At 41.4% G+C, this 25,239-nt stretch overlaps 1 protein-coding gene across 1 annotated transcript in view; it reads right to left on the bottom strand.

The window, feature by feature from the left end:
- Nucleotides 1-6,147: 6,147 nt before the first annotated feature.
- Nucleotides 6,148-25,239, bottom strand: part of RBKS (ribokinase) — a 183,898-nt gene continuing 164,806 nt past the window's right edge. Inside the window, exon 8 of the mRNA XM_007938827.2 lies at nt 6,148-6,321. Within this exon, the coding sequence (XP_007937018.1) occupies nt 6,148-6,321 (174 nt within the window). The remainder of the gene's footprint in view (nt 6,322-25,239) is intronic.

Here is a 25,239-nt window from a genome sequence, read left to right as displayed (position 1 = left end):
GACTGAATGTCCTGTGGGCTTGCGTGATCACTATGTTTGCCTTGGGGCAGGCCAAGGGTACTAAATAGCTTGGCAGTTCTCCCAGAATTTTTTTTTTTTTTTTAAACCACAATGAGTAAATGGCAAGTTTGAGGATAATGTTTTGTTAGCTTGCTTTATGAAGGAAATCAGGTAAGGAAATAAAATTTCCCAATGATTCAAGCGTTTCATAGTATACTCTATGGTAAGAACCATATGTTTCTGTCTCCTCAAAATACATTTTCTTGTATAAAGCTAGATATGAATTTCCAAGGAGGAAGGATTAATGGCTGAGGAATAAGCATGTTAAACTTTGTTAAATTTAAACCAAAAAAAGAAATCCAGTTCTGACTCATAGCAACCTGTAGGTAGAACAGCCTATAGGGTTTCCAAGGCTGTAGATCGTTACAGAAACTGCTGCATTTTTTTCCTGTGGAGTGGCTGGTGAGCACTTAACTGCTGTGCCACCATGGCTCCTTTTAAATATACGAAAGTTTATTATAAAGAGAGTGAAAACTTGTCAGCTTTCATTCTTTGGATGGCTAAACAAGACAATACAGACTTTAATTGAAGTAGAATAGATTTAGGTAAGATGTAGGGAAAGAACTTGACAGATTCATTCTTCTATAAATTAAGCAGCAAACATTTTGACAGAAAATTAATTTATGTTTATGATTGTGGATAGCAGTGTGTCATTTCAGCTTAGCTAGCATGTATTGAGTGTTCACTGTGTATTTGGCAACAAGCTGTGAAGGAGATAGTATTATCCCTCCCACAGGGAAGGAAACTGAGTCTAGAGTATTTTAAGAACTTTGCCCCAGGCCTCACAGCTGATCACTCAAAATTAAATATAAGAAGGGTTGATCCTCCTAAAATGCAAGGAGGATTATAGGCAAAGCATTACAGTTTGGTAGTAAAGAACCAAATAGTTTTCCATCAAACAATGTTGTTTTCCCTGTGTTACTCTACATAAAAACCAAGATTTGAACCCAATGTTCAGATCTAAGCTCTCTGTATTCTCTTACATGGAGCTAAATTAATCTTCCTAAAACTTTTTTTTTTTTCCAAAAATCAGGGACTTCCATTGGGTCAGTCTGGTATTCAAGGCCATAGAGCCCCACTGTCATTCCTGCCTCCTACCACCATTCCCCTACACCAGATGCTTGCTTCTGTCTTAGTTCATCTAAATGTTCCTCCTTCTTCAGGGACCAAGCTTTATCCCCACCTCCCCAAGGCCTTCCCTCACCTTTCTAGTCCCCTTTGATTTTTAGGTTCCTACAAAGGAGCCCTGGTGGCACATTAGTTTCCAGCAGCTCCATGAAAAAAAGATGTGGTAGTCTGCTTTATAAAGATATTAGCTGTGGAAGCTATGAGGTAGTTCTACTCTGTCCTGTATAGCCACTATGAGTTGGAATCGAGGGCAGTGGATTTGGTTTTGTTTAAAGGGCTTACAAGCAAGCCTTGGTGGCACAGTGGTTAAAGCACTTGGCTGCTAATGGAAAGGCTGGTGGTTTGAATCCACTAGCTGCTCTGTAGGAGAAAAATGTAGCAATCTGGTTCCATAAAGATTTAAAGCGTTGGAAACCCTATCGAGGAGGTCTACTCTGTCCTGTAGGGTCACTGTGAGTCAGAATTGACTTGATGGCAGTGGGTCTGGTTTGGTTTCTAAAGCTTACTGGACATTCATACAGGCACCTGAAGATGTGCTGATATGTTAAAATCAGGGACCCTTTTTAAACTTTTTAAATTATATTGCTGAACACAGTTCTGTTGACTTAAGTATTTATTCTTCGAATTGAGGGAATAAATGCAATGAATTAATCAAATAATTTCCTTGAGTAAAACTTTAACATAATTGGTTACTCCTCGTCAGGGGCATTAAAATACTCTCTTGATAAGTGAGACAAGTAGCCTTTTTTCCTTATTTTTTTAGTTCTGTGTCAGTAACATGGGGGAAATACTTCATCTAATTAATGATAATATTTGATAGGAAACTATTTTGGTGCTTTTCTGCCATCTTTGGTAATGCTTTGTTTGTAGTCTCAGGAGGATCAATCCTACTTATACTAAATTTTAGATTATTTGAAGTATTTGAAAATCATCCCTTATGTACAGTGTAATAAGCTATGTTATTTTTGTTCTTGTTGATATTACAATAAAATCCTGATAATCAGTTAATGGTTTTTAAATGTAGCTGCCCCATCAGAATCACCTGAGAAGCCTTAGAAAAATGTAGATTTCTAATTCCATTCTAGATTTGTGGAAACCAGAATTAGGTTAGGGGTAGAGGTAAGAAGTAGGAATGCCTTTTCAGTAAACTCCCTGTTGTTGTTGTTGTTGTTATTTGCCATCCCTAGCATATGCTTAATCTTTGACAGTTTGGCAATCTCATACACAGAGTATCCATATTATTTCAGAAGAAGATAAAACAAAGCTAAAATTTCTTTGTATGGTAGGGACAAGTGAGGAGTTATATGTTGTTGTCCTTTGGCTTCTTGGCTCTTCCTGGGTGCATTGTTAGGTTTTCAGCAGAGAGAAATCTGTGTGTCAGAAATGTAGGGAGTTATGGACTGATACAAGGGCATTAACACTATGGGAACTATGAAAATATTGCTACATAGCATCCAGTGTCCAGTCTTTCATCTAGGGAGATAACTTTTGTTTAAGTTTTGTTTCAGAGAACTGTCCTCTGTAAAGGTATCTATAGTAATGAGGCTTTGATTATAATACTTGGTTATGATATTACTTTAATTACAAAAATAAAAAACCCATAGTTGAGTATATTAAACCATCTCTGGAGAAGTGTAGGATGTAGGTGTATTTACCTTGTCAGCTAGGCTGGCTTTCTTCCAGTCTTCTCAGCTTTTGCATGCTCTTTCTCTAGAGTTAATTCCTGGTCTGCCCTTGCGTAATACCTCCTGCCAGAGTGGATTTTCACTGGGCGAAGACATTGATTGTTTTCCACCTTTTGCCCCCAGTTTTCTTTTGAACTTGACTACTTCCCACTGGTTGTAATATGACCTTGTGGGATACAAAGGGTACCGCTGATTGGCTGGTGGTCTTTCCTTTGTGTTCCCTACATTTTCTCCAGTCTTCTCTGGCGTCTTGGATTAATTAACTGGGGTTGTGAATCAGCTCCATCTTCACGTCAAGGGAACAGTAAAGTTAAAAAAAAAAAAGGAGAGGGCTCATGGTCAAATGCGTATTTTTAATTAAAATGGTGATGATACTTTTTAGTTTTCCGTTACAATTCTTTTTTTTTCTCCCCTCACAGTGAATAAAAAAGTCCTTTTTGTGGAACAGAAAAAAATACGCTCCCTCTAAACAATGGATTGAAAATGAACTTGATTTATAGATGAGAAGACTGGAGGGCGAGATACTGATTCAGAAATCCTGCAGCGGGTAATGAAAGAAGAGGAAACGGCGTGGAATCACTGCCTCCTGTGATTTGAAAGCCATTGTGAAGGAAAACAATACAGTGAAAGAAAGTTCTTCATATTAGGACATAGATCATTGTATCACATTTATTTATCTTCCTAGATATTTTTATAGCCCTTAATAAAAAAATATTAAAATAGCCAGTGTTATTGTCTGTTAGTGATGTTTTTTTTCCCTACTATTTGAAATTAAAAAATCAGTTACATTACTGAAAAATAACCATTGTTTCATATAATAAAAGAAGTGAGAATTTTCCATAATGAGACTTGTGCAAGAGTTTCCAGCCTGCTGCTCCTCGTACTTCATAGAAAAGGCAGAATAACACCCCAGAGTGATTTTGGAAAAACTCCCATTTACTAACCTAGATGGCAAGAGTGAGCAGGAATGATAAGAAGGGAGCCTTGTAACACAAAAGAAACCCAGAGAACTTCTATTTTTGATTTGTGCTTGTATAGTTAGGAAACATGCCATTGGGCCATTTTCTCAAAACCCAGGTCACCAGAGGTTAACTGGGATTTCCTAGGACAACTTTGTATTCCTTTATCCCCTAGATTATTTTATGTTTTAAGAAGTAAGATGAACTATATTGTATTCCCATAAAGCCACTGATAATCCGTAACATTTGCATGAGGACCCCTGCCTTACCCAGATATGTACTTTTTCCTCCCTCAAGCTACTGTTTTCCATGAATTTTCGAAATTGCTCAGTTTTCTTGTCATGTATATGGCTGAAGGTAAGAAAGATCATTTCACATTGTGAGCTGGGCTGGTATATTATTTGCTTGTTGAAAGTGAAGATGACTTGAGGCACTTACTGATGAAGATTAAAGACTACAGTCTGCAGTAAGGATTACACCTCAACATAAAGCGAAATCCTCACAACTGGACAAATAAGCAGCATCATGATAAATGGAGAAAAGACTGAAGTCAAAGATTTCTTATTACTTGGTTCCACCATCAACACCAATGGAAGCAGCAGTCAAGAAATCAGACACCATATTGCACTGGGCAGATCTGCTGCAAAAGACCTCTTTAAAGTGCTGAAGAAGATGTCTCTTTGAAGACAGGTGTGCCTAACCCAAACCATAGTATTTTCAATCGCCTCGTGCCTGTGAAAGCTAGACAATGAATAAGGAAGACTGAAGAACAGTTGATGCTTTTGAGTTGAGTTGGCAAAGAATACGGAAAGTACCATGGATTGTCAGAAGAACTAACACATCTGTTCTGGAAGAAGGGCAGCCAGAATGTTCTTTGAAAGTAAGAATGGCCAGACTTTGTCTGAGCTACTTTGGTCACGTTGTCAGAAGGAGCCATTCTGTGGAGAAGGATATGCTTGGACGGTCAACAAAAAAGGAGAAAACCCTCAAGGAGATGGATTGACTCAGTGGCTGCCACAGTGGGCTCAGGTGCAAAGCAAAGATCATGAGGCCGGCACAGGACCAGGCAGTGTTTCGTTCTGTTGTACACAGGGTCGCTATGAGTCAGAGGTGACTCAGTAGCACCTAACAACCACCACCACCGCCCTAGTTAATGCATTTATATGGATGTAAAAGTGCCCAGTCTGGCCACAAGTACAGAGAAACCAATATTGTCTCTGAGATAACAATGCATCTTCATGGCCTAGTCTGTGTCTCTACAGGAAATGCAAGAGCAGCTTTCCAGAAATGGAATTGGGTATAGACAGTTGCTGAGTCTTAGAGGCTACAGCATGTAGCCAGTCAGCTAATTTCTGCCACCCTTGGTTAAAACTTTGGTTCAAAGCTATAATAGGTGAGATCTTGGCTATCAGTTTTGGCTGAACTATGTACAGTGGTCTAGGTTACAAGAAAAGTCCTCACCTGATCCTAGCTAAGCCAATGTAAAGGGTCTGTGACATGTATGGATGCATGAGTTTTTTTTTTTTTTTTTAACTTAAAATCTGGTTTACCAAAAACCAAACTCACTGCTGTTGAGTCAGATCCGACTCAGCGACTTCTCCTTGGGTTTCCAAGGCAGTATCACTATGGAAGTAGATTGTCCAACCTTCCTTTCAAGGAGTGGCTGGTGGGTTTGAACCACCAGCCTTCTTGTTAGCAGTCATGTCTTAGGCACTACGCCACCAGAGCTCCTAGGTTTACCAAATGACTCAGAAATTTAGGTCATGGACTAAATGGTGGCCCACTGGTGGTGGTTTATACTTCTGAAAAATCACTTACTGATATTTAAACATTGAAAGATTGCAATACACTTCTAAATTTCTGGCTTCTTAAAAAAAAAAACAAAACAAGCTTTGGAAACAATAAGCTAAAGCTGAATATCAGTTGGCCCTCTTAGACTGAGCAGGCCAGTTCATCTGCTCCCTTCCCTTATATAACATTCCCTCACTCTGGTTCTAGACACTTGTCCACAACCCTTGCTAGAAAGTATACAACTATTATAATGATCTGTTCACAATAGAGGTTTCCTGATCCTAGAGTAGAGGTGATATTTATACAGATTCTGCTCATGGGATCCTTAATTCTGGTTGGCTTTTACAAATGTGTGCAAAGCAAAGCGAAAGAATTATCATAAATGAGAGTTTGAGGGTGACTGCTAGTAATGAACACCGTTTGCAAAGAAAGGTGATGACATTTTATAGCAAGCTGGCAGCTAAGAGTGTCCACCTCCAAGTACACTTCATTTCCAGAAGCATTTATTGTGGGGTTAACAACAATCAAAACAGATCAAGTGGCAGGTCCTTCCTGTATGGGTAAGATGACTGTGTTCCTGTAGTCTGGACGCTGGCCGCTGCGATGGAATTGGATCTCTTGAGCATTTCTTCCAAGGACAGATGTGGGTAGTAAGCCAGGTAGAAGGCCAAAGCTCCTACAAAACTGTCTCCAGCTCCCTGTAAAATCACAGTTGTGGAGATAAGCAGATAGTCAATCCATTACTCAAACTGCACTTTAAAAAATACATTTAAATAAACTTTTAGGATTGTTTTACAGAAAGGTGCAAGCATAGTTTCCATATGCCCCACACTGGGTTTTGTTAACATCTTACTGTGGTTTCCCCCCCCCTCATCTTTAGCTTACAGCCAGACCAAAGCAGAGGCAGAAGGCTGAGAAGAACCAAGATTTTTAAGAACATTTTAAAAGTATTGTACCTATATCTGAAATCACTTAAATTAATTCTCACTATATACAAACCCAGAGAAACACAGTGCCTGGTAAAAGTGTGTGCTGGAAGCATTCTTTAGATGACAATGATTTCCACAACTTTATTTGCTTTCATTCTCAGTGCTACATGCTGTTGGTAAAGACTGCAAGGCAAGTCCTTCCTGTATTAAAAATACCAGAAATCATGTCTTCTTTCCTTGATAACTCCCCAGAATATACCGAAAAAGTTGCCATAGACTCCCAACTCATGGGGAGCTCATGTGTGCCACAGTAGAACTGTGCCCACAGGGTTTTCAGTGACTGACTTTTCAGAAGCAGATCTCCAGGTTTTTCTTCTGAGGCACCTGTGGGTGGACTCCAACGTCCAACCTTTCAGTTAGCGGCCAAGTGCGTTCACCATTTGTACCATCCAGGGACTCCAAGAACACTAGGATGTGCTTAATAGGTGTTTGTTCATGGGCTGATTCTCGCCTAGCTCAGTCTCTACCTTTTCATCAGAGTGAGATGAAGGGGATTCCAGGTTCTTCCCTGGAATCGGTCACCGAGTCCAAAGTAGTAGGAAACTGCTGGCTGACAGGAGCCCTCAGCTCAAGGACATAAAGGCCAGGAAATGCAGAAAAAATCACATTACTGTCTGAAAAATCACTACACCCAACAACATTGTTTCTTTAAAACTTAAGCATGAAAGGAGCAGAAAAGTACTACTTAACGTTCGCAGGGGAATGGAAGGGTAAGAAGGGGAGTGAACTTCCACTGTTTGGCAGAGGCAGCAAAGCTGTATACTTTATGTACATACACACAATACTGATGTCTCATCTTTCCAACAACCTCCACTGAAACTTGGGGTAACGTCTCAGAGACATGAAATCATTTGTCCAAGTCGCATAGCTAGTAAATGGTAGAGCTACAATGTGAACCCAGGCCCAGCAGATTCCAGCCCTTTAAATGTTTGTGGGGGGCAAGGAGGCAGGAAGGGAGGAAAGAAGGAAAAAAGCTGAAAAGAATCTCTTGACTTCTCATAATCGTTTGCACTTCTCTTAGGACACTAATGAATTTTATCGTGTATTCTATGTATAGGCCTAGAGTCTGGACAGCATCTTTGAGGGCAGGGGGCCCATGTCTGTCCCCTTTGTGTCTTCCACGTTGCCTTGTTCAGTACTTTGTGTTGATCTCACCTACTGCTGCAGCAATGGGCTCAAGTATAGCAGGGGTCGTGGAGCTGGTACAGGACTGGGCAGTGTTTCATTCTGCTGTGCACGGGGTCGCTATGAGTCGGAGGTGACTCGATGGTACCTAACAACAACAACAACAACAACAACAACCTGCTGCTCCTACTTCCATCATGTTCTCTCCCCTCCTATGATCCATCCCACAGTGGCTAGAGCCCTTGCTGAACTACATGTGACTTTCTTTTGTGTTAGTGAAAATGGAGGTTAGGTTGCCATGGACCAGACGTACTTGATATTCTCATTGTTGAAATCTATTTATACCACATGGCTTTCAAGTCCAAATAAATTACTTGGCTGTTGATTCACATCTTCAGTATAACTATTTTTATACATTGGTATGATTTTTTTTTTTTTTTAAATGGAAAGTGCTTTAAAAGTAGAAGCTGTATTGTAACACTGTGATTTTCCTGTAAGTAAAGTACTCTCCAATCAATCATTCTTGGAATAATGGAATAGTTCTCATTGATACAACATGATGGTTTTAACCTTTTACTGAAAACTATTTTTGCGCCAAGAGGGGTGATGGCATAATTCATCTTCTTTCAATAAATATACCCATGTGGTTTTTATTCATCATCTTCTCACAATGATTTCCTCTTAAGGAAGAGCTGCTCTGACAGAATGGATGTGGCATTCTGAAATCCCTGCTCGCCGGAGGGCCTTCACACTCCTGGGCTCTGAGAAGTTCTGGTCTGCAGTTCCTGTGGAGGCAGTTGGTCTATCAGAGAAGTGAAGGAAAGGCCAGCAAAACATGCCCGCCCCATGGAGCAACTGGACCTTCTTGAGTGGTGGGTGGGGAGGGCTGGAGGCACTCTGCAGGGCAGGTGGGGCAGAGATGGCACTCAGGAGGAGATTCCAAGGGGAGCTCCTAAGGAAGCACCCGGAGCTGGGGCTGTGGTGTCGGAGTGGGGAGTCTCTGCTGCTAGACCTGAGGCAGGTTGCCACAGGAAGGTTGGTTTCTCATGTCCCTTTTCCTCCTTTCAGAGCATCCCTTCTGTCCAGCCGCCTCCCTCCTTGTTCTCTCCTACTGCCCCTTGTGTGCCTGGGGACCTTGATGACCACGGGTCTGTTCCCTCACTGAACCTACTCAGCTTATGTCCCAGTCCCGAAGGGCTCTGTGCTCTGGTAAGAGACAGGAGCACACTGATCAAGCCCCAGAGTTGGGCAGTAAGTGCTTGAAAATGGCTGAATGTGTCCCCCACCCCCAAAAGGGTACACCTACATGTTAATCCAAGTTTAAGGGGTCTGCGGTAGTTTGGTTTTTTTTTTTTAAACAAAAAAAAAAGGTTCCCTTCAGAGCCAGGCTTTCTGCTGGGTGCTTTGTATATTACTACCTTTGTCACAAGAACCCCGTGGACGTGGGTGGAGCGGGGGCTGCAGGGTATTTTTATGCAAGATGGTACTACACCAGGCACCCGACTGGGGGGGGGTGTGAGGTGGGCCTGCAGGCTGTGCACCACACCCAGGTGTGCCTCTCCAGAAGGCCACCTTCTTGCAATTTGTCCGAAGCTCCACAGAGGCTAGAAGCAGCCCTGGGTGATCCTTACTTTAAAGCAGAGGAAATATGGATTCAAGCAGGTTGAGTAACTTGCCCAAGGTGAAAAATGTGGTAAATGGCAGAGCCAGGACCAAGGCCATCTGTGTGGAAACTAAGCCAAACAGCAGGGGGAGAAACTATTTGGGGGAGAGAACATTTGGCTACTGCTCAAATTTTTCACTTCATCATGGGTAGGGCTTGTGTTGTCTGCAGTGATGAAGAATGGTAAGGATGGCAGAGAGAAGACCATGAATCTCTAGTGATGTTCCTCAATCTGGGGGTCCCATTTTCAAGATGAAGGCTCCATCTTGCTCCTGCTTGGGGCAGGAGCAAAGAAGAGAATGTTAAACTAAAGTTCTGGGCAGAAGTGGAGGGTGGGTGCAAAAGGTTTCAGGGAAGACTAGTTCAGATGAACAACCAGAGAGTCTAGTCTGGGTATGAAAGGAAGAGAGGTCAAGAGGGTGTCAACAGACCAGGAGAAAATCAAGGGAACTAAGGAAAGGGGAGTGAAAACAAGTGTAGGGGAAGGGGTGACAAAGCTGGTTGTGGTCAGAGTGATGTGAGGTTTATGATACAGAATTGAAGTATTTAAGATATTAGCAATGTCCAAGGAGTAGTCAAAAGAGCTCTGGTGGCATAGTGGATAAGGCATTTGGCTGCTAACCAGAAGGTCAGAGGTTAAAATGCACTAGCTGCTAAACAATTATGTATGTCTAAATGGAGAGTGTATCCAAGATCATATACAGGGTTGGCAGACAATGGGCCTCTCAGGGTGCAGAAGAGTATGAAGGGATGGACACTGGGAGGAGGTAACTATGGGGAGGAAGTGGGAGGGGAGCTGCTGCATTGTAAATTTTGGTCAATGACATGAGACAAAGTATATGTGAACTGCTGTATGAAAAGTGAATTTACTCTGTAAATCTTCACCCAAATCCTAATTAAAAAAAGAAAAAGAAAATGCACTAGCTGCTCCATGGAAGGAAGATGGAGTGATTTACTTCTGTAAAGATTTACAGCCTTAGAAACCCAATGGGGCTTGCTATGAGTTGGAACTGACTCAATGGTAGTGAGTTTGGTTTGGTTTTTGGTTTAGGAGTAGTCACAGGGTGGGTGGCTGAAGTCGAGTGGAGGTGAGAGTCACTGGAGTTGAGAACATCTAGGAACTACGAAACTTGGTAATGGTTCAAAGTCATGACATTGAAGCCATCCTATACAGTGGTAGCATTAGAGTGGAGAGGAAGATGGTGATGTGAATGTCAAAGTTGTAGAAAAACAGAGAATGATCAAGCAAAGAGGTCAAGGTGCTGTAACTGAATCCAGAAGCCTTAAGGATGCAGGAGACTTGAGGAGGGATGGCTGGAGGTCGTGATGAACAGGCTTTAGGATCAGGAGCAGCTTTCATTTGAGAGGCTGTATGGGGATTGAGGATGTAAGGGAGCTCTTTACCATGAACAGAACAGGCAGAGGGCTTAGGTGGAAGGTTTAGGAGGGAAAGAAGTACTGCAAAGTTGATCAGGGAAGAAGTGCATGGCAGTAGGGACCATCCTAGGTCTCCTCTTTGACTTCTCCTTTCTGTCTCTATCATAGATCCCTCTTCTCTTCCCAAATTAACACTTGGGTTCTGTCCTTGGTCTACTCCTCTTCTCATTCCCTGTAATTCCCTGGTTGTCTCAACTACTGTTATAGTTTCAACTGCTATGATGAGTCCTAAACCAACATCTTTAGCCTGCTGTTGTTGTTAGGTGCTGTTGAGTCAGATTTGACTCATAGCAACCCTATGAACAACAGAACCATCCTCACAATCATTGTTATATCTGAGCCTATTGTAGCAGCCACTGTGTCACTCCATCTTGTTGAGGGTCTTCCCCTTTTTCACTGACCCTCTACTTCAGCAAGTATGGTATCCTTCTCCAGGGTTGGGTGCCTCTTCTCCTAAATCTTCAGATTCATAAATCTAACTACCTATGGGTGCTCTGGTAGCATAGTGCCTAAGGCATTTGACTGCTAACCAGAAGGCTGATGGTTCAAGCCCACCAGCCATCCTTGGAAGGAAGGTTGGGCAACCTACTCCCGTAGTGACACCACCTCAGAAACCCAAGGAGGGGTCACTATGAGTTGGGATAGACTCAATATGAGCCTGCTCAACAAGGATGTTTCTCCCAGGCCATGCTAAATCCATAAACCCTCACTGAACTCTTAACTGCCTGATATAAGCATCTTCTTATCTTCAGTTTCAGTGTGAGGCACCTGCACACTGAAAATGTGGGGGCAGGGGTGATGTCTTTTGGATATCTCCCTCATACACACCTGATTACTCACCAGTTGCCAAGTTTAAATCCCAAATATTTCTCCAATCTGTCTTCTCTTCCTCACCCCTCTTCTTAACGCCCCACTCCATGTTCACACCATGTGTAGATGACCACATTAACATCTTAACTTGTCTCCCTGCCTCCAATCTGGCTCCTTCCAATCCACCTCTATGCTGCTGTGAATGTGTCTACATCACTTCCATCCAACCCCCTGAAAGTTTCTCATTATTAGGAACAATTTTAGCTCCTTAACATGGCATATGAGGCTCCCCAGCCCACTTTCCAGTTTCATCTTTTATTTCTCCCTATTCACTTAAGGAATTCTGAGTCTTTGTTTGTGGAGACATCCGAGCTTCGACTCTTCCCCAGACTAACTCCTACTCATTTTTTAAGACTCAACTCAGGTATTAACTTGTTGCTGTTAGGTGTCGAGTCAGTTCCAATTCATCATGACCCTGTGTACAAAAGAACGAAACACTGCTGGGGCCTGGGCCAGTCTTACAATCATTGCTATGTTTTGAGCCCACTGCTGCAGCCACTGTGCCTATCCATCTCATTTTTTCACAAACCCTCCACTTTACCAAGCATGATGTCCTTTTCCTAGCCATCACATATTTATTGACTAGTACCTTCCACGTGGGAGATCTAGGTTCAATTCCTAGCCACTCCTCCTCACGGGCTGCCCCCACTCACTATCACTGGAGGCCTGCATGTTGCTATGAGGTTGAACAGGTTTCAGCGGAGCTTTCAGACTAAGACTAGGAAGAAAGACCTGGCAATCTACTTCCAAAAATTAGCCAGTAAGCCCTATGGATCACAATGGTCTGAGCTGCTAACACTCACAAGGATGGTGCAGGGCCGGGTAGCTTTCATTCCATTGTACATGGAGTTGCCATGAACTGGAGGCTGACTCAACAGCTGCTGACAACAATAATAGCAACAGCAACTATAGTATACCCAAAGCCTGTGCTAGGTTTCCTTTAGGGCGCCACCCCTGATTCCCTCAGTCTGCGTTAGGTACCCTCCAAGATGCCCCTGCCCTCTTCTTTGACACTGGGAAGACTGTTTTAATCATCTGCGTATTCTGAGACCTAGTGCAATGTCCAGCTCATAGGTGAAACGAGCATTAACTAAATCAAGGATTGTCAGGGGAAAGAGTGGCTGAATGATTAGGGGAGAAACACACACTGTCCCAAGAGGACCCTGTAGGAGGGACGGCACTGAGCCAGACAAAGTCTTGGTTTACCAAATTCCAGTCAAGAGAAAAGTGGATGAAATGGAAGGAATGATGGGTATTAAGTGTGGTTGGTGAAAAAAACCATGTGATGAAAATCCCCAAGGTAAGAACTTGTCAGGCAGCTGCAATAGTTCACAGATGATCTTGCAAGACTGATGTCATCACTGAGGCTCATTTGTTAGGAATCCGTACCCACGCAGGATGACTCATGGCCTAGATTGCCAGGGACCCCAACAGTTAAAGCCCTTGCATTCCTCCTCCATGTCTTCACGCATTCCATCTGACAAGTAGATACCACTTTCCTTTCTTTTCAAAACCTCTCCCTACACAAAATATTCAAAGCCTACACTGTGGACCTAAATTCCTCAGCAGGGCTTGTGGTTTTGGAGGCCAGGGAAAAGGCAAGCGGGCTGAAACATGACTAAATCACATGTCAATGCACCACTTCTTCTTAAAAAAGATTGTTGCAAGGGGTTGCGAAAAGGGAGAGAGAGCTAATGTAAACCACCAGGTTCCCAGTCTACTTCCCACTGCCATGCTGGGGCCAGCAGGTTCCACCTAGAGGTTCAGCCCTGCTGTCCACACTGGGTTTACTGAACATACATCAGGGGAGATGGGCTTAAGGAGAGCTGCTCTAGCTGCTGAGAACACCCACCTTAGGCTAGCTGGTGGCAAGTCCTGTTTTGTTCTTGCTTTCAAGGTCTAAGAATGGGGCTTCTGCCTGGTTTGTAGCAGCTGAGGCATAAGCATCTATCTGATTGGGTCTGGGCAAGTAAAACCCTTTCTTTATTCTCAAGAGTAAGAATGGAACCATCAGGAAACAGAGTTGTTACGAACCTTGGGGAAGCAGCACAGAAAGAACAAACAAACCTGGTTTTAAATATGCCTCCTCCTAAAAGCTCTGGCATCTTTTAAGAATGTAAATTCATTACCTTTACACCTACAGGGAAGCCCCTCAGTCATTTCTATTTCTATTTACACAGCTGTAGTGTTCTCAACTGGGACAATGTAATAAATGGTTTTGCATCAGAAAATGCTGGGTTTAAGTCCTAATTTCACCACTTCCTAGCTGTGTGAGCCCTGGAAAGTTACTCAAGCTCTCTGTGCCTGTTTATTTATCTGCAAAATGGAAGCTACCTCACAGGACTATTGTAAACATTGAATTAGATAATGTATGTGAAAGGGTGTTTAACAAAGGTGGGCTGGGCTAGGTGGTCTCATCTGAGAAGTCCCTTTCTTTGCTTATGCTTTTGGAAATGAAGCTCATGATCTAGGTGAGAAGGGGCCAGACAAGGGTTCAAAGGAATGATGAAGACCATGACTGCTAATCATAGGATGAGGGGCTTAACTGTGACTGATTTCATATTCCCATCTGAGAGCAGGAAGGTGAGGGTCACCAGGAATGTGCTCGCTCTCCAGGGACAGGTAGAAGCCACAGTATCCTGCCACCCTGATTAGAAGACAGGCCAATCTCCAGAGAGTTCTGGTGTGGCCATCTGTATGTGCTGCGGTCCAGGAAATCCATTCTCCTCTGGGGGCAGTGGAGATACTTTATTAGGCTTTTAAAGAGGCTATGAGTAGGAGATTAAAGAAATGTAAAGTGAAAAGTGTAAAGGTCATTTTAGTCAGTGTAAGTCTGGGAAAACCTGGCAAATCTTATTCCTTAGTGTGGGATGAAGGAGTGGAGAGAGAACAATGCCAGGCTTCTGGGCAGAGGCCTGGGGCTGGGTGGGCGGAGCTGGATGGCAGCCCTGTGAGGAGAGGATTAATGCTGCTTTGGTGGAGCCCTGAGTTTCCTAGTACATGTGCAGTGGCCGAGGGCGGCTGTCGAGGGAGAGGAGGTGTGGAAGAGCCCACAGGATCGCAGAAGGGCTGAACAGATGGTGTGGAGGACATTGCTCTAGTGATGCTGGCACCTGAAGTTGAGGCCTGTCCTGGCTCATGATGGATATACATCAGGTCACCTGATCCACCTTCCCCTTGTGCCCAACCTCACCACCTACTCAAAGAGTGAGCAGAAAGGACCTGCCTAGATCCTTCATTCCTCTCAAGCCATGTGTTCTCAACTGGGTGATATCTCTGTCACGAGGATGAAAATGGTTCTTGGCGTTGGGAAAAAAAAAAGGGTATTACAAGGGTTTGTGGCTCTCCACCGGACAACAGTATGTAAGCAGAAAAGCAGTATTATCTGTGCTATTAAGATTTCATGGGAAGGAAGGTGAGTAGGAAAAAAATAGGTTGAGAAACACTGAAATAGGGCCTCTTGTCCCAAAGGACTACCAGTGGCTCAGTCTTCTGGGCCTGCTGGGATGTTAAGAAGCCCTAACTGGAAATCTCTACATGCAAAGCAGGTATTGGTAGCTCCCTGCTTTTTTTCTTCTGAGCCAGAAATTCCTATTTCTCCTAGCCAATTCCTCTAATGTTTACTTCAATCTACACTCAACATGGCCACCAGTGAGGAAGCCTGGACAGCGTCAAGGCCTGGAGTGAGGAATTTAACAAGATTAGAATAGTGTGGCCTGGCCTATATCCCGAGGTAGGAACATACAAAGGTTCTCTCCCATGCAGACACTCCTGAGTGGTCTGCCTGGAAAACAAACCATGGGATACTATGTTGCTTATGTAAGAGCCCAGTTTCCACTGCTCAAATCTGAATTTTTCTATCTTCTCTTATCAGTGCATATTGACATCATAAGGATGAGCTCACATCCTCTCTCAGGCCTTGACCTTCCCGTCTTCCCTAACTAGGTCAGTATACGAGCATCATGCTGGACAATGAGAATCCAGTTTTTGTTATCATGATTGTGTAAATGCTGCTGATTTTTATTATATGTAAATCTATGGGGACCATGACAAATCATTATGTCATAAATGCCCATGACTTTGGCTTCCAGAATTCATCATCTTAATTTATTTTATTTAAATTTTCAATTTTAGGTTGAGATAGTTCACTTTTAAAATACTGTGTGATTTAAAAGAAAGAGTAAATATTTGGGGGCTTAATAAGGCATTTCAAATTGTCACAATTTCATATAAAACATGTGTAAGTAGCAAAGTTTTGATACTATTTTAATTTGTCTTTTAAATAGGCATTTATATTTTTTCCTGGCTCTGGTAGCATAGTGCCTAACGCACTTACTTTACTGCTAACCAGAAGGCTGGCAGTTCAAACTCACCAGCCACTCCTCAGAAGGAAGGCTGGGCAATCTACTTCCGTAGTGAAATGCCTCGGAAACCCAAGGAGGGGTCGCTAAGAGTCGGGTCCGACTTGACAGCGCACAACAACAACAACATGAGATAGGCAGGGTGGTGATGGTGGTTGTGTGCCGTCAGGTTGATTTCGACTCAAAGTGACCCCATGATTGAGTAGAACTGCCTCATGAGGTTTCCTAGGCTGTAATCTTTACAGGAGCACATCCCAGGTCTTTCTCCTATGGAGCGACAGGTGGGTTCGAACTGCTGAGCACTTAACCACTGCATCATCAGGGTAGGATACGACTTTCATTTTCCGCATGAGAAACCAAGTGTAAGAACTTGGATCAAAGTCAAACAGCTAGTAGGTGGCAGCATTGGGATGCCTCAGTGGAAGGTCAGTCCCCATTAGAGCCATCCTCTGAGAAGATCGTGCACACATGCATTTCAACATTGCTCAAACATTTTTGAAACTTTTCTCTTGGAGTACATTCATGTGGTAGTAAAGGTTATATGTCAACTTGGCTGGGCCTGGTTGAATGGCTGGGCAGCTGGATGTAGTTATTCCTGTTGGAGAGATTGGTAATTAACTCCATAGTGGAATTTTACTAGAGCAGCTGAGTAGCTACTTTAGAGATCTGGGCTGCTTCCAGTATATAAGAATCAAACGCTGAGGAAGGTCTTCAGCTTATGGCACGCTTGGACCCTGCATGCAGTCGGGTTGTTGTTCAGCAGCTTGCCATGTGGTCTGTCGATCTTGGGACTCTTAATGGACTTGAATCAATGGCCTGCTGTGTGGTTTGGTAATATCGGGACTGTGCCTTGTTACTTGTCGACCTTAGGTTTGTCAGTCTCAGCAGCAGCAGCTGCCTGAGTAAAGAAAAGCCTCTAGCTTCAGTGAGCCTGGAGCAAGAGGCAGAGCTGAAGCCTAAGGTTGAGGGGTTTTCACCCAGCCCCTAGAGCCTGGCACTTTGAACTTGGACGTCTAGCCTCCCAAACTGTAAGAGAATGAACTCCTGTTTGTTAAAGCCATCCCATTTGTGGTATATTCCTGTTAGAACAGCACTAGGTAACCAAAACACTTCACAATTGGAAGCATCCTCAATAGAGGCAAAATTTCATTTTCTAAGTCAGTGGTTTTCAAACTTGAGTATGCATCAGAATCAGCTGGAGGATTTGTTCAAACACAGCTTGCTGACCTCCATCCCCAACGTTGATAAGCCTTTAAATTGCACAGGTTGCATTTCTAACAAGCTGATGCTACTGGTCTGGGGCCACACTTTGAAAACCTCTATCTTAAGGAAATTATTTCTAGGAAGAGTGACTCACTTGAAACCAAGTCTAAGGTAGGGAAAAAATAATGAGCCACTATAAACAACACTGGCTCTAAGAATTTTCTAATAAAGAGCCAAAAAGCTTCTTAATGGCAGTTTGATTGGACTAATTGAGCAGCTTCCCAAGGTGACTGCTTTAAAGGACAGAACATCTTTGGGATGGATGCTAAAGAATTCTCATGAGTGTGTAGGAACACCTTGCACAGTAGTGCATTGTGAAATGTTCATTATCAACCTTTTACTTTCCAGCTTTAGAAAAAGAAAAACTATGTGGGTGACACCCACATTACACGGAATTAATACTAAGGAAGCATTAATGGCAGGGCTCCAAACTGGTTTGTTCTGGTTCAACCCCCTGTTGAGAATTTCCATGTCCACCCCAGCCAGATACACTGAATCAGATCTACATTTTAAAAAGATCCCCAAGTGTATCTTAAGGAGTTCTGGTGGCTCAGTGGTTAAAGCATTCGGCTGCTAACCAGAAGGTCGGCAGTTCAAACCCATCAGCTGCTCCTTGGGAGAACGATGAGGCAGTCTGCTTTCATAAAGATTTAAAGCCATGGAAACCCTATGGAGTAGTCTGATTCTGTCTTACAGGGTCACTATGAGCCAGAATTGACTCGATAGTAGTGGGTTTTCAGTGATTCTTATGTATTTATCTGGGGATCTTGTTAAAATGTAGATTCTGATTCAGTGTATCTGGGGTAGACATGCAAATTCTCAGCAGGGGGTTGAACTGGACCAAATTGGTTTGAAACCCTGATTAATAGCTATTCAGAAGCTGACCTAGTTATACTGGTAGTGGGGGTCCTTCTAGTCCACAATCACCACGGGTGTGGAACATAAGAGGAGAACTGGCTCTTCCTAGCCTGGTTTTTCTGTCGAGATTAGAGTGGACAAGATATAAAGACCTGATTTTGGATATCAGAGATAAACCAGCAATCATATTTTATGGAGGAAAAAAATCCAAGCAGAAACGAAAAACTGACTACATTTGGTATTTGAGCCATAGAGAGTCAATCCTTCACGTCACAGCAGGGAGCAAGAGGCAGAGGATGCCTAAATATTGGTTCTAATTTTATTTTGGTAGCATAGTGGCTAAGACACTTGCCTGCTAACCAGACGGCTGGCGGTTCAAACCCACCAGCCACTCCTCGGAAGGAAGGTTGGGCAATCCTACTTCCGTAGTGATACTGCCTCGGAAACCCAAGGAGGGGTCGCTATGAGTTGGGGCCGACTCGACGGCACATAACAACAATAACAACAACAACAACAATTTTATTTTAAAAGTTACAATACATTAAGCCCTCCTTGTGCTCTTTTTTAATTTTGGGCAAATGCTGACACAAATTAGTGTGCCTTCTCTTCTTTGACATCAGTATTTTTCTTGAATTATGCATTTCCATCTGGAGTGAAGTTGTACGGGGCTAGAGCCTTCTTTCATTTAAATAGATGATAACAGAGGGATCGATGAGGGGTTGAGTGCAAAATTAAGGTGGTGCCCAGTGATATTCAGGGCAGCATTTTCCTGCTCAAAAAATTATTAAAAAATGACACTGCTCTTTCCATTTTCAACATATAGGTTAAAATTTAGATACTACAGAACAAGAGAAACTACCAATCTTGAACCCAGAACTGTCAGATTTTTCATTTACTGGTATACTGGGTTGGGCAAATGGTTATTGAGCAGTTGGCTTCTAACTGAAAGGTTGGTGGTTTGAATCTACAATGAGGTGCCTTGGAAGAAAGGCCTGGCAATCTGCTTCTGGAAGGTCACTGCCTTGAAAGCCCTATGGAGCACAGTTCTAGTCTGCACCTATGGGCTCACCAAGAGTTGGAATCAACTTGACGGCAGCTGGTTTGGTTTGGTTTACCAGTATTTAGTATTAGAACCAGTTGTTGTGGAGGAGATTCTGACTTACGATGAACCCTGTGTGTTTCAGAGTCAAACTGTGCTCCATAGGGTTCTTATGGATGTGACTGCCAGCCCTTTCTTCCCAGGCACCTCTGGGTGGGTCTGAACTGCCAAGCTTTTATTATTATTATTATTTTAAAATACATTTTATTGAAATATAATTTATGTTCAGTGAAATGAAAAAAAACTAAAGTGACATGAGTCAATGCACTTTTTTTTTTTTTTTTTTTTGCAGTGTCTCTCCCCTCCCCTTCCACCCCGGTAACCAACAAAGAATGTCTTCTTCCATATAAAAACCTTTCCTTGACTTTTCACAACAATGAATTATATAATAATAATGTATAATATAAACATAAAATTGTGTAATAATAATGAATAGTATTACTATATTTGTCCTTCTGTGATTGACTTATTTCACTCAGCATAATGTCTGCCAAGTTCATCCATGGTATGCGGTGTTTTTCAGATTCTACATTATTCTTTAGTGTTGCATAGTATGCCACTGTGTGTATATACCATAGTTTGGTTATCTATTCTTCTGTTGATGGGCACCTAGGTTTTCCATCTTTTTGCTATTGTAAATAGGGTTGTGATGAACATGGGTGTGCACATATCCATTTTTGTCCTGGCTCTCACTTCTTTAGGATACATACCTAGTAATGGGATTGCTGGATCAGATAGTATTTCTGATTCCAGCTTTTTAAGGAATCGCCATACTGCTTTCCACAGTGGTTGTAACATTTTATAGTCCCACTAGTAGTATATGAGAGTCCCAATCTCTCCACATCCTCACCAGCATTTGTTACTTTCTATCTTGGTGAAATTTGCCATTAGTGCTGGAGCAAGATGGTATCTCACTGTTGTTTTGATTTGCATCTCTTTGATGGCTAATGATAGTGAGCATTTCTTCATATGTTCATTGGCTGCCTGAATATCCTCTTTGGTGAAATTCTATTCTTGTCTTCTGCCCATTTTTTAATTGGATTGTTAATCTTTCTGTTGTTGAGGTGTTGCAGTTTTCCATAAATTCTAGAGATAAGTCCCTTGTCAGATACATTGCTGCCAAATATTTTTTCCTAATATGTAGGTTCTCTTTTGACTCTTTTGGAGAAGTCTTTGAAGCATATAAAAATTTAATTTTTAGAAGGTCTCATTCATCTAGTTTATCTTCTGCTGTTTATGCATTTTGGGTTATGCTGGACAGTCTATTTATGCCATAAATTAGAGCCCCTAAATTTGTCCCTATTTTTTCCTTGAGGAACTTTATAGTTTTAGGTTTCACATTGAAGTCTTTGATCTATTTGGATCAAAGTTAGTTTTTGTGTATGGTGTGAGGTACGGATCTTGTTTCATTTTTCTGCAAATGGATATCCAGTTTTGCCAGCACCACTTGTTAAAGAGACCACCTCTTGCTCATTTAATGGATTTCAGCCCTTTGTAAAAAATCAGCTGATGATAGGTCAATGGATCTGTTTCTGGGTTCTCAATTCTGTTCCACTGGTCTATGTGTCTGTCATTGTACCAGTACCAGGCTATTTTGACTACTGTGGCTGTACAGTAGGTTTTGAGATCTGGCAGTATGAGGCCTACTTTGTTGTTCTTCTTCAATAGTGCTTTGCTTATTCAAGGTCTCTTTCATTTCCATATAAAGTTAGTGATTGGTTTTTCCATATCCTTAAAGAATATTCGTGAGATCTGTATTGAGATTGCATTGAATGTATAGATTACTTTGGGCAGTATCATTTTTACAGAGTTCATTCTTCCTATCCATGAGCATGGTATGTTCTTCCATTCATGCAGATCTCTTATAGTTTCTTGGTGTAGTGATATGTAGTTTTCTTTATACAGGTCTTTTGTGTCCCTAGTGAGATTTATTCCTAAGTATTTTATTTTGTTGGTAGCTATTGTAAATGGTATTGATTTCCTTATTTCTTTTCCAGCAATCTCTTTGCTGGTGTAGAGGAATCCAACTGATTTTTGGATGTTGATCTTATATCCTGCCACAATGCTAAATCTCTCAATTAGTTTCAGTAGTTTTTTTGCTGAGTCTCTTGGGTTTTTTATGTATAGGATCATATCATCAGCCAATAGGGATAGTTTGACTTCTTCCTTACCAATTTGGATGCCTTTGATTTCCCTGTCTTGCCCTATTGCCCTGGCTAAGACTTCCAGTACAATGTTGAATAGAAGTGGTGATAGAGGGCATCTTTGTCTGGTTCCTGTTCACATGGGGAATGGTTTCAGTCTCATTCCATTGGGAATAATGTAGTCTGTTTTATTTGCATATATGTCCTTTATTATGTTGTGGACTTTCCCTTCTATTCTATTTTGCTGAGAGTTTTTATCAGGAATGGGTGTTGGATTTTATCAAATGCCTTTTCTGTTATCAGTTGATATGATCATGTGGTTCTTCTCCTTTGTTTTATTTACATGGTGGATGGCGCTGATTGTTTTTCTAATGTTGAACCATCCCTTCATACCTGAAATGAACCCCACTTGGTCATGATGAATGATTTTCTTGATATGCTGTTGCAGTCTATTGGCTAGGATTTTGTTGAAGATTTTTGCATTTATATTCATGAGGTATATTGGTCTGTAGTTTTCCTTTTGAGTGATGTCTTTGCCTGGTTTTGGTATCAAGGTTATGCTTGCTTCATAAATGAATTTGGGAGGATTCTGTCCTTTACTATGTTCTGGAATAGTTTGAACAGGATTAGTGTCAGTTCTTCTCTGAATGTTCAGTAGAATTTGCCAGTGAAACCGTCTGGGCCAGGGCTTTTTTGTGTTGGTAATTTTTTGATGACCTGTTCAATTTCTTCTTTTGTTATGGGTCTGTTTAAATTTTTCACATTAGCCTGTGTTAGTTTAGGTAAGTAGTATGTTCCTAGAAATCTGTCCATTTCTTCTGGATTTTCAAATTTGTTGGAGTATAGTTCTTCATAGTATTCTGATATTATCCTTTTAATTTCTGTTGGTTCTGTTGTGGCATCACCCAATTCATTTCTTATTTGTGTTATTTTTTATTTCTTCTATTACTAGTTGAAGGTGTAATTCACCTTCCATGTATTTGCTCTTTTTCCATTCATCTTCCTATTGTTGATTTCTGATTTTATAGCATTGTGATCTGAGGAGATCCTTTACAGTATCTCAATGATTTAAATTTATTGAGGCTTGCTTTGTGGCCTAACATATGGTCTATGTACACTGTTCCATGTACACTGAAAAAGAATGTATATTTTGCTATTGTTTGATGAAGTGCTCTGTAGATGTCTATAAGGTCAAGTTGGTGGGTTGTATTGTTTAGTTCTTCTGAGTCTTTTTGGAGTTTCTTTCCAGTTTTTCTGTTTGTGATTGAAAGTGGTGTATTAAAGTCTCCTACTATGACTGTGAAGTCATCTATTTGTCTTTTCAATTCTTTTAGAGTCTGGTTTATGTATTTTGGGGCTCTTTGGGTGCATAGGTATTTATTACGGTTATGTCTTCTTGTTCAATCAATCCTTTAATCATTATATAATATCCTTCCTTGTCTCTTATGGTGGTTTTTGTTTTAAAGACAATTTTATCAGAAATTAATATTGCCACTCCTGCCCTTTTTTGGTTGACATTTGCTTTATTTATCTTTTTACAACCTTTGATTTTGAGTTTATTTTTGTTGTTCTCTCTAAGGTGTGTCTCTTGTAGAAAGCATATTGGTGGGTTATGTTTTCTTATCCAGTCTGCAACTCTCCATCTCTTGACTGTTGCATTTAGCCCACTGACATTCAGTGTAATTATTGACAATATGAATTTGTTGCTGTCATTTTGTTATGTGTTTTTTCGTGGTGTTGCTGATTTCTTTGTTCCATATAATTTTCTGTGCTGAAAATTTTGTTTATGAATTATGTTATTACTTCCTTCATTGCTACTGTTTTAGTATTTGCTAAATATTTGTGTTTGTCCTCTTTTTTATTTTGATATGAAGGTTTATCATTTTTCTTTGAGATTACCCTGTGATTTATACTTTTCTTCTCAATTTTATAACAATCTATCTTGCAGTTGTCTTGATTTCCCCACCATTTAGAAGTTCTGTAACTATGCAATTTTTTCCCTCTTTTTGATTTGTAGTTGTCTTCATTTGTCAATTGACGTCTCTGGTTCCCGGTTTACAATCTTGTAGGCTTATTTACTTTGGATACTTTCATAAGTGGGCTGGTTTCTGGGTTATGTCATCATGTGTGCTAATGGTCAGTTGTTGTTGGTTCTCTGTCAGATGGACTTCGTTTAGCATCTCTTGTAAGGTTGGTCTGGTTTTAACAAATTTTCTTAACTTCTGTTTATCTGGAAATGTCCTAATTTCACCATCATATTTGAGGGACAATTTTGCTGGGTACATAATTCTTGGTTGGAAATTTTTCTCCTTCAGTGTTTTATATATACCATCTTATTGTCTTTTCAACTGCATGGTTTCTCTTAACAAATCCGAGCTCAGTCTTATTGGTTGCCCCTTGTAGGTAACTTTTCATTTTTCCTGTGCTGCTCTCATGATTCTTTCTTTGTCTTTGGTTTTGGTGAGTTTGATGATGACATGTCTTGGTGATTTTCTTTTGGGGTCTATCCTGTTTGGGGTTAGTTGGATTTCTTGAATCTTTCATCATACCAGGAAAATTCTCTTCCAACAAATCTTTGACAATTTTCTCTGTGGTTTTATTTGTCTCTTACATGTAGGTTATTCCTTTTGATGGTATCCCACATGAACCTTAGGGTTTCTTCATTTTGTTTTGATCTTTTTTTTCTGATTGACCGCTGTTCAAGGAAGTATTGAGGTATTTGTCGTCTATCTCACTGTCTTCCATTGATTCAATTCTCCTCCTTTGCCCATTCAATGTGTTATCTATTTATGAAAATTTAGTATTAATCTTTTGGGTTTCTGTGTGTAGATTTTGTATCATTTCTAATGTTTCATTTAGTCATTTTGTTCTTGTATCATCTTTTGAAATCGTCCTATGGTTTTCTCTGTGTTTTCCTCAATTTTGTTAGTGTTTTCTTTGATCTGTCTCTCAATCAGTTGAAGGTACCTAAATATAATTCTTTTGAATTTCTTATCAGGAAGTCCCAATGCTGCTTCCCCCTCAGGGATGTGTTCTGGGTCTGCATCCTGGTCCCTTGTTTCTCCTGCTTTATCTTTCTTCTCTGTGTGGACTGTGATGGTCTGTTTTCTCCTAGACATTGTGACATTGTCTGTATTTATATTTAATTGGTGATTGTATGTTGGAGTGATTTGCCCAAGATTTTAATTTTCTTTGTTTTGTTTGGATTTATCTAAGTAAGCAGGGTATTGTGCTCCTCTGTTCTCTAGTTGGCAGCACTTACACACTCTCCACCTTTCTCCTTTCTCATTTTCAGCCTCCTGTATGTCCCTGCCATCCTTTGCAAGCAGAGACTATTCTTAGGTCCCTGGAATCTGAATGAGAATGCTGTCACTTTAAATATCCCAAATGGCTGCCACTTGTAAACAATCAAAATGGCTGAACCCTCCAGACAGCTGAAAGTCCACAGCTCAGGTTGTCTCCCTCTTTGCTGTTTCTTTTCCTAGTCATCGGCCACTGGTGCAGTCATCCCTGCAGTTCTTGGGGACCAGGGCTGATCTTTAGGTCAATTCTCAGGTCCCAATACCACTTGGAAATATTCAGGCTGTTGGTGCCATCAGAGTAGCTGACAGTCTGCAGCTTCGTCTGTCCCTGTACTCACTGTTTTCATTTAGGTTCTTCCACTAGTTGGTGCCTAATCCACTTCTGTATACTTCCTTTCAAAGCTCAGGTCTCCAGGATTATCTTCTGTATCTCTGTCAACTGGCTTCTCTTTTCTTTGTTGAAGAAGGTCTGCGTAGCTCGTCTGCCTATTCCACCATTTTATCA

The sequence above is a fragment of the Orycteropus afer genome, unplaced genomic scaffold (genome assembly GCF_000298275.1).
Source record: "Orycteropus afer afer isolate SDZICR_OR568_19922 unplaced genomic scaffold, OryAfe1.0 scaffold00054, whole genome shotgun sequence".
In the NCBI taxonomy this organism is placed as follows: Eukaryota; Metazoa; Chordata; class Mammalia; order Tubulidentata; family Orycteropodidae; genus Orycteropus; species Orycteropus afer.
This window is presented reverse-complemented; position numbering and strand designations above follow the sequence as displayed.